At 35.5% G+C, this 20,153-nt stretch overlaps 1 protein-coding gene and 1 non-coding gene across 2 annotated transcripts in view; both read right to left on the bottom strand.

Annotated features, from left to right (window-relative positions):
- Window positions 1-20,153, bottom strand: part of IPO7 (importin 7) — a 51,316-nt gene that overhangs the window by 12,312 nt on the left and 18,851 nt on the right. The window contains exons 5-16 of the mRNA XM_039244614.1: window positions 16,717-16,873; window positions 15,114-15,203; window positions 12,037-12,131; window positions 11,601-11,685; window positions 9,084-9,218; window positions 8,592-8,691; window positions 7,559-7,635; window positions 7,282-7,398; window positions 4,736-4,825; window positions 4,153-4,318; window positions 3,815-3,975; window positions 936-1,064 (exon numbers count right to left, since the gene is read on the bottom strand). Of these exons, the coding sequence (XP_039100545.1) occupies window positions 936-1,064; window positions 3,815-3,975; window positions 4,153-4,318; window positions 4,736-4,825; window positions 7,282-7,398; window positions 7,559-7,635; window positions 8,592-8,691; window positions 9,084-9,218; window positions 11,601-11,685; window positions 12,037-12,131; window positions 15,114-15,203; window positions 16,717-16,873 (1,402 nt within the window). The remainder of the gene's footprint in view (window positions 1-935; window positions 1,065-3,814; window positions 3,976-4,152; window positions 4,319-4,735; window positions 4,826-7,281; window positions 7,399-7,558; window positions 7,636-8,591; window positions 8,692-9,083; window positions 9,219-11,600; window positions 11,686-12,036; window positions 12,132-15,113; window positions 15,204-16,716; window positions 16,874-20,153) is intronic.
- LOC120240055 lies at window positions 4,407-4,590 on the bottom strand. Its single transcript, XR_005530571.1, has one exon. It is a non-coding gene; the product is annotated as a small nucleolar RNA SNORA23 (small nucleolar RNA).

The raw sequence follows: 20,153 nt of genomic DNA, 5'->3' as shown, positions 1-20,153 counted from the left end.
GTATTCCATGGTATAGATAAACCACATCTTCTTGATCCATTCATCTGTTGATGGACACTTAGGCTCTTTCCATGTTTTAGCTATTGTGGAGAGTGCTGCTATGAACATTGGGGTACATGTGCTCCTATGCCTCAGCATTTCTGTATCCCTTGGGTAAATTCCTAGCAGTGCTATTGCTGGGTCATAAGGGAGTTCTATTGTTAGTTTCCTGAGGAACCTCCACACTGTTTTCCAGAGGGGCTGTACCAGTTTACATTCCCACCAACATGCACTGGAATTCTTAACACCAAATTCAGGATACTGGTTACCTCTAAGGGAAAGAAGCAGGGAAATGAGACTGGAAAGTGGTACCTCAAGGAATTCAATAACATCTACCTGAAATTATTTTTCTTACTATAGTAGAAATAAAATTTAAAGGATATAATACAAAATTTTAAAATCTAATAAACTTAGGTGATAGTTAAAGGGTATTATTGATTAGAGTTTTCTCTGTTCTTTATCCTTATGTCTTAAGTTTTTTCATTTTAATTTTCATTTTTTAAATGTTTATTTGAGTGGCGCTTGGGTGGCTCAGTCGTTTAAGCATTCGACTCTTCATTTTGGCTCAGGTCATGATCTCATGGTTCATGACGGGTTCCACGCCCACACTGGGCTGTGCAGTGACACTGAAGAGTTTTTCTGGGATCTTCTCTCTTCCTCCCTGACTTGCTTTATCTCTCAAGAAGAAAACTAGAAAGATGACAGTAATGGTAGCAGAACACTGTGTACTTGACACCACTGAGCTATATACTTAAAAATGGCTAAGATGGTAAACTTTATGTTATGTGTAGTATATCATAATTAAGAAACAAAAGCAGTAGTACAGTTGCTGAAGAATGGCTTTAAATTCCCTAAAACCTGCATCAAAACCTTGTAATGTTGGATCATTTTCTTACCTCTTTATGATCTTCAACTACACTAAGAAGTGTGTCAATGGTATTCAGGATTCCCATAGCAGTAACTGCTTTGTCATCACTTCCTTCTTCATCTGGCCCAGTCTGGATTACCTGATTAAATGTCATTGCCTAGGTTCAAAAGAATATAATTTAAGCTTACCATTAAAGCAGTATAAACACATTTTGCTCTAAAACTTCATTTTTAAAATGTTTTCACTGGAATAGCAAAACCAATCTATATCACCAAACTGGTTAATAATAATTAAGAGTCTGGACTGTATAATCAAACAGTACAGCGCTGCCACTTAACTAGGTAACCTTAAAGTTACTTGACCTGTTTCCTAACATCTCACAGAGATACTGTGAGGATCAAAAGAGGCAACGCATAGAAAGTCTTTAAATTGAGAATATTTTTATTAATTTTATTGGCTAACATTCAATAATGCCCAAATACAGGCATATTTTTTTAAATTATTTATTTATTTTTTTTACAAATAGTTTATTGTCAAATTAGTTTCCACATAACACCCAGTGCTCATCCCCACAAGTGCCCTCCTCCATGCCCATCCCCCCTACCCCCCACATCCATCAGTCCTCAGTTTTTGTCAGCATTCAAGAGTCTCTCATGGTTTGCCTCTCTCCTTTTCCCCCACCATTTCCCCCCTTCTTCTCCCCCTTGTTCCTCCGTCAAGTTCCTCCTAATCCTCCTATACGTGCAAACATATGATATTTGTCCTTCTCTGCCTGACTTATTTCGCTCAGCATAACACCCTCAAGGTCCATCCACGTTGCTACACATGGCCAGATGTCATTGTTTCTCATTGCCATGTAGTATTCCATGGTATAGATAAACCACATCTTCTTGATCCATTCATCTGTTGATGGACACTTAGGCTCTTTCCATGTTTTAGCTATTGTGGAGAGTGCTGCTATGAACATTGGGGTACATGTGCTCCTATGCCTCAGCATTTCTGGATCCCTTGGGTAAATTCCTAGCAGTGCTATTGCTGGGTCCTAGGGGAGTTCTATTGTTAGTTTCCTTAGGAACCTCCACACTGTTTTCCAGAGGGGCTGTACCAGTTTACATTCCCACCAACAGTGTAGGAGGGTGCCCGTTTCTCGACATCCTCGCCAGCATCTAGAGTTCTCTGATTTGCTCATTTTAGCCACTCTGACTGGCGTGAGGTGGTATCTCAGTGTGGTTTTGATTTGCCAAATACAGGCATATTAATCAAGGTTTTTTGTTACAAAATTCAATCATTTTCCAAGAAACTTCTGAGAAACAAAGGATGGAGTCAGCTAAATCAGTTTAATATATTATAAACATATAAATATATATAGTCCGTTGAATATTTGACTTTTCTATTATTTTTTTTTTTTTACTTTTGAGAGAGAGAGAAGGAGAGAGACAAGAGAGAGCACATGCACACATGTGCAGGCAAGGGGCAAAGAGAGAGGGAGACAGAAGACAGAACTCGAAGCAGGCTCCACATCGTCAGCACTCAGCACAGAGCCTGACCCAGGGCTTGAACCCACAAACCGTGAGATCATGACCTGAGCCAAAATCAAGAGTAGGATTCCTGAACGACTGAGCTAAGCAGACACCCTGAGTGTCCGCCTCTTGATTTCAGCTCAGGTCATGATTCCAGGGTCATGGGTCGGATTGAGTCTACACTCAACATGGGGCCTGCCTGGGATTCATTCTTTCCTCCCGACCCCGTCCCTCTCCCCTGCTCACACTCTCAATTCCCAAAATATTTTAAAGAGGTCGGGGGAGAGGGGGTTCACCTGGTTGGCTCAGTTAGCTGAGGGTCTTACTCTTGGTTTTGGCTCAGGTCATGATATCACAGCTCCATGGTGTTCAAACACTGCACTGCCAGGGCAGAGCCTACTTAAGATTCTCTCTCTGTGTCGCTCCCTGACTCATGCTATCTCTGTCTCACTCTAAATAAATGAACTTAAAAAAAATTACTTTATATAACACACACACACACACACACACACACACACGAATGTGTGTTGTGGACGTGTACACTTCAAGGGTGAGTCCCAGTTCCACCATTCTAGCTTGGGCAAGTTACTTCACCTTTTTATAGCTTACACTTTCTCTCAGTATAGGAATATTCTTTTTTTTTTCTTAAATAGTTTACTGTCAAGTTGGTTTCCATATAACACCCAGTTCTCATGCCAACAAGTGCCCTCCTCCATGCCCATCACCCCCCTTCCCCTACCCTCATCTTGAATGTGCTCAGTTTGTTCTCAGCATTCAAGAGTCTCTCATGGTTTGTTTTGCCTCTCTCCCTCTTCCCAACTATTTTTCCCCTTCTTCTCCCCCAAGGCCCTCCGTTAAGTTACTCATAATCCACCTATTCATGCAAACATATGGTATCTGTCCTTCTCTGCCTTATTTCGCTCAGCATCACACCCTCAAGTTCCATCCATGTTGCTACAAATGGTCAGATTTCATTCTTGCTCATTGCCATGTAGTATTCCATTGTATGGATGAACCACACATTCTTGATCCATTCGTCAGTTGATGGACCCTTAGGCTCTTTCCATGTTTTGGCTATTGTTGAGAGTGCTGCTATGAACATTGGGGTACATGTGCCCAGTATAGGAATATTCTTGAGGCTCCTGGATGGCTCAGTTGGTTAAGCAACAGACTCTTGATCTCAGCTCAGGTCATGATTTCACAGTTTGTGGGTTCAAGTGCTACATCAGGTTCTGTGCCAACAGTGCAGAATCTGCTTGGAATTCTCACTCTCCCTCCCTCCCTCTCTGTCTCTCTACCCTGTTTGCATTCTTTTCTCTCTCACAATAAATAAACTTTAAAATATTTGCTGTAAGTAATGAGTAAGTGATTGGTTCAAAAAACATACCAAATGTTGTGTCATTTCTACTGCAATAGGAGTAACTTCTTCACTATATTCGCATATCATTTTCTGAATTACATTGGTAAGATCATCATTTTCTGTTTCTCTTATAATATGAAGGAGAGCCTGCATTACAGGTCTGATGAATGGTGTGATATATTCTTTAGCTGTGATAAAAAAAAAAGAGAAAGGAAATTGGAAACAACTAAAACTCCTTAAAACTTGATATATATAAAATAAAAAATAGGTACTTGCACATAAAAGACAAGGTATCAAGTTTCTAGGATGCCTTGTACAATTATGTGTAAAAACACTGCATTATTTTTGAGAGCTAAATTCTTTACCCTTTTCTTGATTGCTGATCAACACCTGAAGTGCAATGGCAGCTTCCACTTTCACAGGCATTTCCCTATCATCAATCAGACATCTTCGAGTCAGCTCTAAGGCTGTTTGTAGGTTCTGGTCACTTTTGAACTTCACTTCACAAAAATAGTGAAGGACCCAGCAAGCCTTTAAAAAAAAAAAAACAATGCAGTGAGTTACTATAAATATACTACATTAAAATGCCCGAAGCTACAGAACCTCTATTCCCAAAGTTGTGTGTGTGGGAATTTGGAGGCTGGACAGTGGTAGTTATGTCCAAAGAGACAACACTAGACCAGTACTATGATCCCAACTTATTCTTTGGCTGCATGATGTTTGTGTGGATAGCAAGATCTGAATGCAAAACACAGGCAGACACTGCTATCAGACACAGATGAAAACCATGCACACATTACAGCAGCCATTTAAATATTTACATGAAACAGAGATAAATGAAATATGGCTTTTAAGGTGAGCATTAAAAAGGTTCCACGTAAAAGTCCACATAAGCAGTTATTCATTGCAAGGCAGAAGTATATAAATTAATACAGCTTCAAAACATACCCTTGCTCTCATATAGCCTAGATCACTGCTGAAGAGAGGGAATACATGATTTTGCAACATGTATTCCATCTGATCTTTGTAGATCTTTTTCTGCAAATATAAAACAATTATTATTGAAAGAATTCCAAATATAACCTTAAATGCCAAATAAGTACACTAATGTTAAAAATCACTACTGATGTCAAAACATACATTTAGTCTGATTCTTTGTACCTCAGTATCCATATCTAATTTTTTCATTCTCAAACATCACCATCAAAAAACATTGAATACCTTTTCTTTAATCTTTTACCTCATTTGCTTAGAAAATAATTACGCCAAATCTTAACAACAATCATGTTTGAATAACGTAAGATTATTCTTGGTTAATTTTATTCCTTACCTTATAATAACTATCACAATGAAAAAACCTCTCTAGAAAAGTTCTTAAAGGAATATAACACAGATTGAGAAAAGACCTTGCTTTCAATGTTAATCTGGTATCTAAAAAGACATTCTCATAAATCTTAAAGTAGGATCTTTTCTATTTAAGTGGTAACAAGCTTTTTTAAGAGTTCCTGGAATTGTATATTTCATGAACATTAAAAATTAATAAACACTTCAAGAACTAAAGACTAAGATATGGGAACTAAATGAAATGTGGGATCCTGCACTAGATCATGGACCAGAAAAAAGGACCTTAGAGGGAATTCTTGCAAAATGTGAAAGGGATCTGTAAGATTAGTTTATAGTATTCTAGCAATATTAATTTCCTGGTTGTGATAATGTGGTACGGCTATCTAAAATGGTAGGTAACAGTAGAGGAAGACTAATGGGAACTATTTTTCCAATTTTTCTGTAAGTCTAAAATTACCTAAAAATAAAAAGTTAAAACAGAAAAATCTGTACTTTTCAAGACCACTCACTCAAAATACAACAAGTAACCACTGTCTTTATAAACTAACAGAAGGATGAATAGACAGGTATAAGAAGAGCTGAAAAATACACAAAATGTACCTACAATGGTGACATGGAACAAAATTCTTGGGAGTTGGATGATTCTGTGACTAAATATTTACTTGTACTTTGGTTACCATTTATTAACTTTTAAGCAAAAACAAATTTTAAATTTATGAAGCCAGACACAATGTATACAATTAAGTTGAAGTTCTTAAACATAAATCTATAACTCAGGGTCATTCTTTACTGGAAAATTTATGTCAAAAAACATGATGTTCCTAGATTGCAAATGGATACATTCATGTTTATAAATTTCCTTTAAAGATAAATTTTTCAAAGAAAACCCCCCATATCTAATAAAAACATGGAAATAATTCCTGCAAAAAGAAGTAACTTCAGCAGAAGTAGCAAAACTAAATATAAACTGGACATAATTTCAAAATCATATCAAAACGTGTACCTCAAAGGACATCAAGTAAAACGATAACCCACAAAACGGCAGAAATACCTGCAAATCATTATGAAATAGGTCTAGTATTGTTTTTTAATGTTTATTTGTTTTTGAGAGAGAGACAGAGCACATACAGGGGAGGGGCAGAGAGAGAGGGAGACACAGAATCTGAAGCAGGCTCCAGGCTCTGAACTGGAAGCACAGAGGCTGACGTGGGGCTCAAACTCACAGACCGTGAGATCATGACCTGAGCCGAAGTTGGATGCTCAACCACCTGAACCACCTAGGCATCCCTAGAAAGGTCTAGTACTTAGAATATACAAAAAACTCTTAACAATTCAACAATGCAAAGACAAATAATCTAGTTAGAAAATAGGCAAAGAATTTGAATAGATCACCAAAGATAAACAATGGCCATTATGCACATCAAAAAAGATTCTCAATATTGTTAGCCATCAGGGAAATGTATATCAAAACCACAATGAAATATCATTTGACACCAATTAGGATGGCTAGTACAATAAAAAAGGTCGTAAGAATCAGTGAAGACAAAGAAACTGGAAACCTCATGCATGGCTGATAAAAACAAAATGATACTACTTCGGAAAACAGCCTGGCAGTTTCTCAAAAAATGACAGCAATTTGACATCTAGGTATGTATTACCCAAAAAGGTAAAAACATTATGTTCACACAAAAACGTGTATATAAATAATCATAGCTGCAAATGGATACAATACAAATGTCCATCAATTGATGAATGGATAAATAAAATAAATATACATCAATACAATGGAACATTATTTGGCAACAAAAAGGAATAAAGTACCGACATGTGCCACAATATCGGTGAACTTTGAAAATATTGTGATAACTGAAAAAAGCCACTCCGAAAGGAGCACTCATTATAGCATTCCCTTTACATGAAAATGTCCAAAATAGGTAAACTTATACAGAAGACAAAGAGTAGATTAGGGGTAGCCTAGGGCTGAGAAGTCTGGAAAAAAATGGAAAGTGACTGCTAACACTTAGGGATGACAGTTATACAATTCTGTGTATATAAACCCCTAAAGGATACACTATAATGGGTGAACAGTATGGTATGTGAATTGTATCTTAATAAAACTGTTAATAACTTGCACACAAAAGAAGAAATACCTTGAGAAGTATTTCAGCTAAAGATCCAATCATATGCAGGGCTCCATCTTTTTTTCGAGGATCAGCATTTGGTTCTGTAAGAATCTGGTAGCAAAATCCCATTGTCTTTTGCAGTACCTAGATTAAAAAAGTAAAGTAATACTTTACTCGATTTACAAACACTCCTTAACAAAATCAAAAAGACAAAATGACTTACATGGCTAACATTAAAAGCTGAGTGTACATCTGAACAAATTTTCAATATTAAAGCAAAAATTATCTACATTAGATAACCTACCTCTTTCCTCTTGCTACAAGCTGTGAACAAAAGTGTTTGGGCAGCAGTAGTGGGAGAAATGAAATCTTCAAACACATCTAAAAGATAAATTTAAAATTAATACAAAACCCAGTAATTTCCATTTCTTCAACAAACATTTTCACATAATTTACAAATGATGCTCTGTACAAAACAGACCTTAAAATTTTTCTAAATCTTCATGCAAGGTATGGAAATGAACCCAGATTCCTATATAATTTTACAATAGCCTAATTTCATGTCTTTTCTGTACAAATTAAAAGGTTAATCCATCAATTTCTCCTAATGATTATTTTCTTTAATACAGAGCACTTCTACTGTGAGAATTTCTACAATATGGTCACAAAATAATCATCTACTGCAAATACAAAAGATTTTGGTAGGAACAAGAACTAATATTCAACATTAGCCAAATTACAATTCCTTAGTTCTATGCGGAGACTCCATGTGATACAGCTTCCAATATGCATCCTCTCAATTCCCGAGCGTATGACTGACATGAGATCCAAAGTATAGTTTAGACACTTAGTATTAAGGTATAATCTTGAATTTGCAACAATTCTGGCATTTGCCAGAAACACATCCACAAACTGTAACTTAATAACACTACTATATTTGTGTCTGTTAAAAATGAAGATCATCAGGGTGCCTGGGTGGCTCATTCGGTTAGCTGTCTGACTTTGGCTCAGCTCATGACCTCACAATTCGTGACTTTGAGCCCTGCATTGGGCTCTGTGCTGACAGCTCAGAGCCTGCAGCCTGCTTTGGATTCTGTTTCCCCTCTCTCTGCCCCTTCCATGCTTGCACTGCCTCTCTCCTCTCAAAAATAAACATTAAAAAAAAAATGAAGATCATCATGCCATAACTAATGAATAGACTGTAAGAAGTCTAAACAATGGATAAATTACATTAAAACAATATTTTTTAGTACCAAAGGTGAGGCCTTAAAACTCCCCTTGGCTTATTATACAAACTTAGTTACTGACATTTTGTTTCTAAGAAAGTGAAAATTTACCAAACTTCATGCGTATATATTCATAAGGATCTTCTTGCCAAAGTTCTTCGTCAGCATCTGTATAGCACATCAATGGAAAAATAACATCTTGGATAATGCCCTGTGATTTAAGAGTTAAGAAAGTAACCTTAGGTCAGTCTTCCAATTTAAATCCTGAATTTTGGTTAAGTGCTAAAGCCAAAGCAACCCTATAATATATATTTTAAAGCTTAATATAGAACTTTAACAATGATTCTCAGATCAACTGTCAAAGTACATACTATTATCCTTTGTGCAAGTAATTATAAAATAAGATATATGTGTCTGTAGGTAGCAATTATGTATTCTGAGAAAAAAACAATATGAAATTTTAGTCCATCAAATCCTAGTTATAATAAAGCAAATACCTTACTCATACATAAGTCAACAAAATATGCATTATTCGTATTTATGATAATTAATGTTATTTCTATTATATTTCCCAGAAAAACATTTCAGATAGAAAATTATTACTTGTATATGAGGCTTCAGATTCTTCCAGGTGAGGGCATGTGAAACTCCTTGATTAATATAATTTAATGTCTGTTGTAAAACTCGAGGAGCCATATATTGCTTCTCCTTGTACTGATATAATACCTTTAATAAAACCTTTGAAAAAAATTTTGAGCAAAAAACAAAAGTTAAATAGAAATTTTAACCACTTATAAGCCAGCAAAAACATCTGACATACATATCTTATAAGTACCGCGTGCTAACCGATTGCGCCACTGGAGCCGTGCTGACATACATATCTTAATACCCAAATCATCATTATAAAATAACCACATTATTTTTAAAATATTTTATTTTTAAATAAAAATAAATAAAAATAAAATATTTTTAAAATAATATATTAGAGAACCATATTTAATCTCAAGGTATTCCTATAAACAAACATAATACTATGTCAAATGACTAGTTTTTGATTAAGTATAGAAAGAGAAAACCATATGTTACTTACTGAACATTATCATAGTTTTCTGAGACAGCCCTGTATTGTTAGTTACCTCCCAAAAAACCTTGTCCAAACCATGTCTGCCATAATTTCTAATTCTACTTGATAGTGTCAAGATTTGGCCCACAGACTTCTCATAGGTCTGTGAGGTCAAAACTATTTTCATAATAATGCTAAAACTTTACTTGCCCTTTTTACTGTGTGACCTCTGCATCAATGTTACAAAAGCAATGGTGGCAAAACTTCTGGTGCCTAACTGAATAAAGGAGTGGCAGGCACCAAAGTGTACAAGCAGCTGTCATATTCTTTACAACCATATTTACTGCATAACAACCTTTCCTTAAGAGCTTTCTTCATGAATCAGAAATATAAATAAATATTATTAAACGAGGAGTATATATGTAGCACTTTTGCTACATATCGAAGTATGGTGGTTGGAAGAAAAAATGAAGCAATAGTTTTTCCCATCAAACACCACAATATACTTGAAAGAAAAAGTGACAAATTATGGTATTATGGTTATTTACTTCTGTGTTTATCTTTCCTCAAAAATGAAAAAAAGAGCTTTTACCCTTCAAGGAAAATAACCAAAAATAACCAAAAAATGTTACTGGTGCTAAAATCTGAGTTTTCAAACAAAAATTAGAATTCTCAAATTCTACACCTAAACATTTAGATCTACTTAATCAGCTTTCCAATATTTAAAAATATCTCCAATGACATCAATGGTGATATTAGCTAATATGATTTTTTAATTTTTCTTAAATGTTTATTTATTTGAGAGAAAGTGTGTGAGTGGAGGAGGGGCAGGGTGAGGGGGAGAGAGAAACCCAAGCAGGCACCGAGCTGTCAGTATAGAATCTGACAAGGGGCTGGATATCAGGAACTGTCAGATCAAGACCTGAACCGAAATCAAGAGTCAGACACCTTAAACAACTGAGCCACCAAGGTGCCCTTGTAATTGTTTTTTAATATGAATAATGAAATGTATTAACATTTCCAATGTTAATTTTCAAAATTTTCCAAATGACCATATATTACAAAATCATGCATGGATAAAAGACTCATTCAAAGTGCAATATAGATCAATAGGTGTTAATGTACCAGAAAATATTTGTTCTTACAAACTCTATATTGCAATTAACCTTTAAGAAACTACCACCTGGGACGCCTGGCTGGCTCAGTCCATAGAACATGCAACTCTTGATCTTGGACTTGCGAGTTCAAGCCCCAGGTTGGTTGTAGAGTTTGCTTAAAAAGAAAGAGAGAGGAACTACCACTACCAAATTTTGATGTGGTATCAAAGAATTTCCACAACGATATGAAAAGTCTATTAAGACATTCTTTCCAGGGCACCTGGGCGGCTCAGTTGGTTAAGCGTCTGAGTCTGATTTCAGCTCAGGTCATGATCTCATGGTTTGTGAGTTCAAGCCCTGCATCAGGCTCTGCACTGACAGTGCTGAGCCTGCTTGGGATTCATTGTCTCTCTCCCCTGCTTGCACTCTCCCTCAAAAACAAATAAATAAAGTTAAAAAAAAAAGGCCTTTCCTTTTCCAACTTATCTCTGAGCACATGCCACACTGTTATTTATGTCCACCAATACAAAACAGACTGATTACATAGGTAGATGAGTATATATCTGTCTTTTCTTAAGGCAGACACTATTAGTAAAACTGTTTAATAATGCCATTTCCCTTTGCTAAAAACTTTTCATTTGGGGAAACAGTTACTTAAAAAAAAAAAAAATCACATGTATTCTGTGTTATAAATATATAAGAAGTTTGTTATTATTTTTAAATGAATTAATGCTCTTAAAAATTTAACTTCTAATATGACAAATACCACTAGATATAACTCACATAAATAGAAGTTTATTGAGGTGCTCAAAAAGTTAAAGAGAATAATGAACACCTAGGACCAAAAATGAGAACTGCTACAGAGTTCACTCAGCTTTGGATACCAATAAACTATAAAGAGCAAGACAGAAATTAACCTAATAATGCCATGTTTCAACTTAGAAAAATTCTTAGACTTACCTGCTGGACACCAACAGCAAATGCCTTCAGAAATACTTCAGCAAATTCATTATACTCCTTGGAAACATTGCCAGGGCTTCCATATCTAAAAGAACATTATTAAAACACTCATTGTTTCTTTTTTTTTTTTTTAATGTTTGAGAGAGAGAGAAACAGCAAGGGAGAGAGAGCATGCGCGCGTGTGTGCAGGCAGGGGAAAGAAGGTAGAGAAAATCCCAAGCAGGCTCCTTGCTGTCAGCATGGAGCCCAAAGCAGGGCTTGATCCCACAAACTGTGAGATCATGACTTGAGCTGAAAAGAAGAGTCAGATGCTAAACTGACTGAGCCACCCAGGTGTCCCCACACTGTTTCTTTATAGTGCTTTATATATCAACACTTATAAAATCAAGAGCTTGAAAAAATAAACTTAAATCATCATATACAGAGAGAAGCTTACCTTTCAAAAAGCCTTGCTAAGATATGTAAAGCCCACTTCTTACATTTCCACCATGGTAACTCAGGTCTATCGTCTTCTTCAACTTGAAGTGTTTCCTTTAAAGAGATATTTATTTAAAAAATGTAAACAGATATATTTTAAAAAAATAAGTCTCTTTTTTTTGTTTATTTATTTTGAGAGAATGGAAGAGGGGCAGAGAGAGCGATGGAGAGAGAAAAAGAATCCCAAGCAGGCTCCACAATGTCAGAACAGGCCCAGGTTGGGGCTCTATCTCACAAACCATAATACCATGACCTGAGCTGAAATCAAGCGTCTGACATTTAACTGACTGAGCCACTGGCATCCTTCAATTTTCAGTTTTCTTAAGTCAAATTTGGGTAAAGTTCTCTAAAAGGTAACATGAAATGTTTCTAAAGTAAAAACAGTGTTACTCATGGTTATTCAGATGTAAAGAGTCTAGAGATCGTAGGTAGTCTTAGAGACTGCATTTACTCAAGAAAAATGAAAATTTGTGACTATAAAAAGATTTCTGTAAGAACATTCATAGCAGTTTCATTTGTCCTACTAAAATCTTAAAACTACTCAGATATCCATCAACTTGTGAATGGATACATAATAGTATACCCACACAACAAAATACTACTTGGCAATAAAAAAGAACAACCTACAATACAACATGAATACATAAGAAACAAACTACTGCCACACAACATAAATATATCCCACAAATACATTATGCAAAACAAGATAAATGCAAAAAATTACTTTTATTAAGTTCTAGTACAGGCAAAACTAATCTATGGTGCTAGAATGGTAATGGTAGGAATGACTAAACTAACTACCAGCAAATATTTTAGGTGATTACATAGATACATATAACAGATAACTCAGTGGACTATTTATAGTATGCGCATATTTATAAATTATACCCAAAAAGTAGGGTATATAAATGAAAATTTTTTAATTATATTTTGTGGGGCTCCTGGGTGGTTCAGTGGGTTGAACAACTGACTCTTGATTTCAGCTTAGGTCATGATACCAGGGTTGTGGGATCAAATGCCACACTCAGGCTACACATGGAGCCTGCTGAAGATTCATTCTCTCTCTCTCTCTCTGTCTCTCTCTCTCTCTCTCTCTCTCGCCCCCCTTCTCTCATGCTCTCTGAAAAATAAAACCATGAGAGATTCTTGAATGCTGAGAACAAACTGAGGGCTGATGCGGGCGGGGGAGAGGGGAAGGGGGTGATGGGCATGGGGGAGAGCACTTGTTGGGATGAGCACTGAGTATTATATGTAAACCAACTTGACAATCAACTATTTAAAAAAAAAAAAAAAGAAAAAATTACGGGGGCACCTGGGTTGCTCATGGAGTTAAGCATCTAACTCTTGATTTCAGCTCAGATTATTAGATATTATGGTTCATTGAGATTGAGCCCTGCATCGGGCTGTGCAACTGACAGCATGAGGCCTGCTTGGGATTCTCTCTCCCTCTCTCTCAAAATAAATTAAACAAAATTATATTTTGTATCCGTTAAAAGTGTACAGAAAAATACACACCAAACTAGTTTCTTGCAGAGTAGGAGAAAAGTCCTATTTATTTCTTCTACACTGGTTTTTTTTTTTTTTTTAGATAAAAATTTAAGCAATAAACACAGGAGGTTGGTCTCACTTATGCCACTAATAAAATTATTTTGGAGAAATTACATAACCCGTCTAGGTCTCTATTTAAAATGAATTCAGGGGCGCCTGGGTGGCTTAGTCGGTTAAGCGTCCGACTTTCGCTTAGGTCATGATCTCGCGGTTCGTGGGTTCGAGCCCCGCGTCGGGCTCTGTGCTGACTGCCAGCTCAGAGCCCGGAGCCTGTTTCAGTCTGTGACTCCCTCTCTCTCTGACCCTCCCCTGCTCACTCTGTCTCTCTCTCTCTCCTAGAAAAAAAAAAAAAAAAAAAAAAAAACTTCAAAAAAAAAATGAATTCAGAGGGTTTTTTTTGAGGATTAAATAATTTAAAGTATGTAAAAGCACTTAAAACACATTATATATTTGGGACTTATGATTCTCCTACCTCTCTAGAAAACTAGATTATAAAAAATGCTATTTTAAAAATTGTGATTAAATTAAAAAACACACAGCTGGACAATTCTTTATGTACTAAAAACCAGTGAATCATACACTTTGAAAAGGTATATCTTATGGAATATGGCTATCTCTCTACAAAGCTGTTATTTTAAAAAACAATGTAACTAACTATAAAGGTTTATTAACTTGCTAATCAAATTCTTCCCAATTCATGAGTGTCTGAAAAATTATTAGGATAAAATCAAACTATGAGTGTCTTAAAAAAAAATATATATATATCACTGTGTTAATTTAACATGTGTAACACAATGATTTGATATATGCATATACCGTGAAACGATTACTACAGTAAATTTAAGGAAGGTAGTCAAAAGGCATAAACTTTCAGTTACAAGACAAAAAAGTTCTGGATATGTAATGTTCAGCATAGTGACTATAGTTAACAATACTGTGCTGTATACTTGAAGGTTGCTAAAAGAGTAGATCTTTAAAATTTTTATCATAAGAATTTTGGGGGCACCTGGGTGGTTCAGTCAGTTAAGCATCTGACTTCGGCTCAGGTCATGATCTTGCAGTTCGTGGGTTCAAGCCCCATGTCCGGCTCTGTGCTGACAGCCACCTTAGAGCCTGGAGCCTGTTTCAGATTCTGTGTCTCCCTCTCTCTGACCCTCCCCTGCTCACGCTCTCTCTTCCTCAGAAATAAAACATTAAAAAAAAAAAAAATTTTTTTTCTAACACTGTGAGATGATGTAATCAGAAGAACATACAACTCTTGATCTATATGTAAGTACCTAAATATATGAAATATATGAAATAACCCTTTACAATTTTTTACTTAGTATATGCATATATGTAAGCAAATAAAATGGTCTCTTTATCTAGAATAATTTGTATTGTGCATTATATAAACTCTTTAAAAATTTACAGGAAAGATCAGTTAAAATTTTCAAAAGATAAAATTAAATATTTAAGTAATATAAGAACACAAAGAGACTTACTTACATTAGGTACATCTCTGTTCACAACAGTCTTTAAAATTTCTATCCATTCTGTCAGGTTCTGTTGATTTATCAGCTCCAGTGGTAATGTATACTGAATGAAAATCAAGAATCAATTATTTTAAAATCCTTACAAAAGAAAAATCTCACTTCCTTTAATTCTTCACAAAACCTACAAAAAAGTATTTCATTTAATTCACTGTTTTTAGTACACAAGCAAATTTCTTATTTAGCTGATTTAGACAGTTATCTACAATGGAGAATTGTGGCAATGACAGTGGGCATCTTTGTCAACGAAATTACTGGGCATATATCTTATTTTTACCACAGGAGTGACATTGTGGATTTCTAATGAATGTCTTTTATCAAGTGAAGAAAATCTCTATTCCAGGACTCCTAAGAGTTGTTTTTCTTTTTTTTTTAAAGGAGAAATGCTTATTAAATTTGATCAAATGCTTTATCTGGTATTCTTAAAAGATGGTTACTAGTCTTTTTTCCCTGTGTAATAGGAGTTAAATCACAAAAACTGATCTGTTGATCCACTCTGTGTTTCTTGGATAAATCCTCTCTTTAATGGGCTCATAAAATCAATATCCTATTTAGAATTTTAGGATATCTATTTTCACAAGTGAGCATACCAGGGTATGCTAGTGTCAAAAGATTAGCTGGGGAGGTAAATATTCTGCCCTATGCCCTAGAATAATTCATAAAAATAACTTAATCTAAAAAAGTTATAATTTTACCAATTAAAAAACAAACAAAAACAGTATAGATAGGATATATCCAAATCACTTTAAAATGCCCTTTGCTTAAGACTGGGAGATAATACATTGTCTCTACAGAGTTAGCAAATGAATGCAAAATCCAACCAAACAATAGAGTCAGTCAGTTACGATCTTTGTGGAAGTAAAAATCACAGGTCTATTTAAGTGATATTTTAAAAGTTAAGTAAGGGCATGAATTGAACCAAAGGTCGTAGTAGATAAGATGAATCCTTCTATGGCTACATGGCACAAAAAGAACCAGACTTTGAATCTTGATCAAAAACTGTTTCATATAAATAATTACAACCCACTGTGAATATACATACAAGTGCTTTCTTAGTGGATATCTTTTATCACAGAAAGATTTAGAATACGTAAAAATGATGAAGCCCGTTATTGTGTGTCAGTCAAGTCAACAGTATTAACATTTTTGTGTTAAGCTTAGGAACAGGTTTTGCAATTACTTGGACAATCTAGGTACATTTGGCATATCAAGTTCATGCTAGATATAAACTGTAATTTCAGTAATTTATTTTCAGACTTGTGAATGCTTAAGGTGAAAGGCATAAAAAATTTTTACTGATTTTGTAAACAGTGTTAGACGGTTTAAGGGAGTTTAAGATTGACCAGTTATAATTTCAGATTTACTGAAATTGTGTATTTAGGGAAGTGTGGTTGGTTAGACTTTTAACATACTTACAATTCTGGCAATTTATATTTGACTAGCAAATGATCCATTTAATCTATATTTTCAGATGAAATTTTTAAGATATGGAAATTCTTTATCTTTTAATGTAGCAAAGATAGACATTTTACATATAAAAACTGCTTTATAAAAATTACCTGAACAAGAGCATAGAAGATCTTGAAAATCTGTTTCTGGATGAGGACAGACTGATCAGACTGATCAGAAAGAAGCTGGATAAAACGGTCCTTTAGAACTGGCAGAAAATGCTGCATTGCTGCTACCAATGGGCTCCGTTCCTCTGGTTTCTTGTACCTTTGGGTAGGAATACAAACTAATTCTGTAAGAATTTATTTCACAATTTGATTTATATGTATAAGTTACAAAATTAAACTGCTTATTTGTTCACACAAATATATAAGGAAATACTTCCTAAGCAACTTTAGAGTCCTAGAAAGAAAAAGAAAAACCAACTATGAATCAAATCACAAGCAACAGCAACCTAAGAAAAACCTGAAATAATAATAAAATGTTTAAGATTTTCTGAGCATTCATTATGAAGCCAATAATCTTCCAGGCTCCATTAGTATCCTTACTTCCATAGTTTGAGAAAACTAGGGCATAGAGAAGTATCCTTCCCTGCACAGTCATCAAGGTATGAGCCTCAGCAGTCAAGATCAAGATCGGCCCTCTTAACCATGTCACTACACAGTCTCTATTTGTGAATACTGATACAACTGAGGAGCTACAATGACTTGACTTTTAAATATTAGCAGCTGATTGGTATAAAATCAATTATATACTATCATCCTTGTTATTTACATACCAAGAGCATTAAGACAGAAATGGCATCTATAAAGCAGAAAATATTCTACTTCTAAAAGTACTCTAGGGGCGCCTGGGTAGCTTAGTCGGTTAAGCGTCCGACTTTCGCTTAGGTCATGATCTCGCGGTTCATGGGTTCGAGCCCCGCATCGGGCTCTGTGCTGACTGCCGGCTCAGAGCCTGGAGCCTGTTTCGGAGTCTGTGACTCCCTCTCTCTCTGACCCTCCCCTGCTCACGCTGTCTCTCTCTCTCTCCTAGAAATAAATAAAACATTAAAAAAAAAATGTATAAGTACTCTAAACAGGAAGATCTTTTGTAACTTATCTGGCAACAAAACCTGACTTAACAGGCTATTTATGACCTTCACTTATCCCATCAGAGTGGATATTCACATATTTTGTAGCAGATATAATAATGTGTGCTTGAAAAAAATACTGAGTGATGGTTCAATTTCAAAGGAAGTGTTTAACATACCTTAATTATGTAAGCCTTGTTACCTTTCTAAAATCCATAAAATCTTGAATTCAGGATCATATTTGGTTAAGGATGTGCGTAATGAATTGCTGATCTGGGGTGCCTGGGTGGCTCAGTCAGTTAAGCATCCGACTTTGGCTCAGGTCATGATCTCACGGTTCGTGGGTTTGAGCCCCACATTGGGCTCTGTGCTAACAGTTAGCTCAGAGCCTGAAGCCTGCTTCAGATTCTGTGTCTCCCTCTCTCTCTAACCCTCCCCTGCTCACACTGTCTCTCTCTCTCTCTCAGAAATAAATAAAACTTAATTAAAAAAAAAAAAAAAGAATTGCTGATCTAAGTGAGAAACTTCCACATATAGATTTCTTAACATTTTAACAGTATTATTTAAAAAGGTCTTTGGCCTATTTCTTAAAAAATTAAATTATACTTCAATTTAAAAAAGTTGTCAAATATGCTTCAGTGAAAAAAATTTTAAGTAACTTAATGGATTAGAAATATAGGAAAGACACCCCAGCTTATTATTAAGGAATAAGCAAAAGCTCTGCAAAATACAGACTAGTTATTATTCTAAAACACACAATTTATCTTTTCAAATTATACTACTTTAAATTGATGTTCCCTACCAGACTCCAGTTTTATCTACTGGTAGCCTTCCTGAAGGAAGAAAATGTATTTAAGAATTGAATATCTGAGCACATTTTTAAAAGGTAAAAGTAAAAAGGTCAGATTCCTTCTTCCCTACTGGATGAAATTAGAACCAAAGTAAACTGTCCATAATAAAAAAACATCAGGACAAATGTTCTCCCTAATAACAGTCGAAGACTATTAAACAATTAACTGACATTATTTTAAGTACTGTTTCCATGTGCTAAGAAATTACTCGTAGCATACATTTTAAAACATTATCTGTACAGTTGAGTAAAAAAAAGAATTTATGAAAGGAAGCCATTTGCACTCTCCAATCTGAGTATACATTCAGTAATTATAGAAAATATTTCCTTTTAACAATAAAGGTAGAACTATGTTATGTGCTTCTATTTATCTAACCCAAATGACCACCCACATTAAGAGTGTTTGAGTACCCATTTCATATTATACATTCTTCTTTCCTATCTCCTTCTCTGTATCAAGGAGGGGGCTACAAGTTAGATGGTACTAGTTGCCAATCTAAGCTAGTTGGTATGTAAAAATAATTATGGTAGGAAACAAATTACTATCCCATAAGACCTGAAAGTTCCTGAAAGCATGAAATTTTGACACCAATAAAATCGGACTACCACAAGCTATAATGTGCCAATGAGCCATGCTCACCAGAAAACCTAAGTACTAGTCCATCACTTTTCTTTTAAAAAACAAAAACAAACAACAAAAAAATTCAATGGTATATCAGTATCTAAAAGAGTCACACCCAAATTCTCCATCATGGCATTCAAAACTCTTTAACATGGACCCAATTACTAGACCAAAATTAGCCCCCACCTCTCAACAGAAATTATCCGTATCATAGCGGTCTCCTCACTACCGACTAAAGACAGTATCTCATTTCCACCTCTGTACCCTTCTTTCTTTGTTCATACTACTCCATATGGTGTGACATGCCTTCCTTTCCAAATGCTCCTTCAATGCTCCTTCAACTGACAATCATTTCCTGAGCCATCTATGCTCCTACAGACCACCACAACATCCAATTTCTCCATGAATTTTCTTAGAACTGCTTCAGTCCACACAGATCCCTTGTGAACACCTTTTGCTCCACAATCAACACTGGCGGAAAAGGAATGGGATGGAATTCCAATAGTGTAGCAGCCTCCTATGTCTCCCATTAAAAATCCCTGTCACACTCTCTCCTGCTAAGATTATAGGACAGGAGAGATTTGAACCTCCTCAATGACAATAACAGATTATTGTTATTCTCTCTCATTTTAGTCACTCACTTACCAGAACTACAACAACTGGCACTTTGACAGAGGTTGGAGCAACAGCTGGAACATTCCTTAGCAGGAAGATGGGTAGCTGGTGGGAACACAAGAAAACACCAGTACCAATGCTGTAAATGGTATTTCTCTCCTGCTCAGAAGAAAAGCAGCAGTTCATCAGCTACTTTGAACTGGGACCCAAAAAGGGTATTGGAGGCTAACTACAAGCCCCAGAATTAGAGGGCTCACAATGGTATCTGTGTAGCTGTTAGGACTGGAAATAAAGCCACCATCATGGTGTTAAGTGTTCCTCATGACTTCCTCATAATTTTCTAACATCAAAACTTTTAAGTGCCTATAAATTTCATTACTTTCACTAC

This window comes from Hyaena hyaena, unplaced genomic scaffold (assembly GCF_003009895.1).
Source record: "Hyaena hyaena isolate Hyena2069 unplaced genomic scaffold, ASM300989v1 scaffold_245, whole genome shotgun sequence".
NCBI lineage: Eukaryota > Metazoa > Chordata > Mammalia > Carnivora > Hyaenidae > Hyaena > Hyaena hyaena.
The sequence above is the reverse complement of the archived record's forward strand: the minus strand, read 5'-3'. Positions and strand labels throughout refer to the sequence as shown.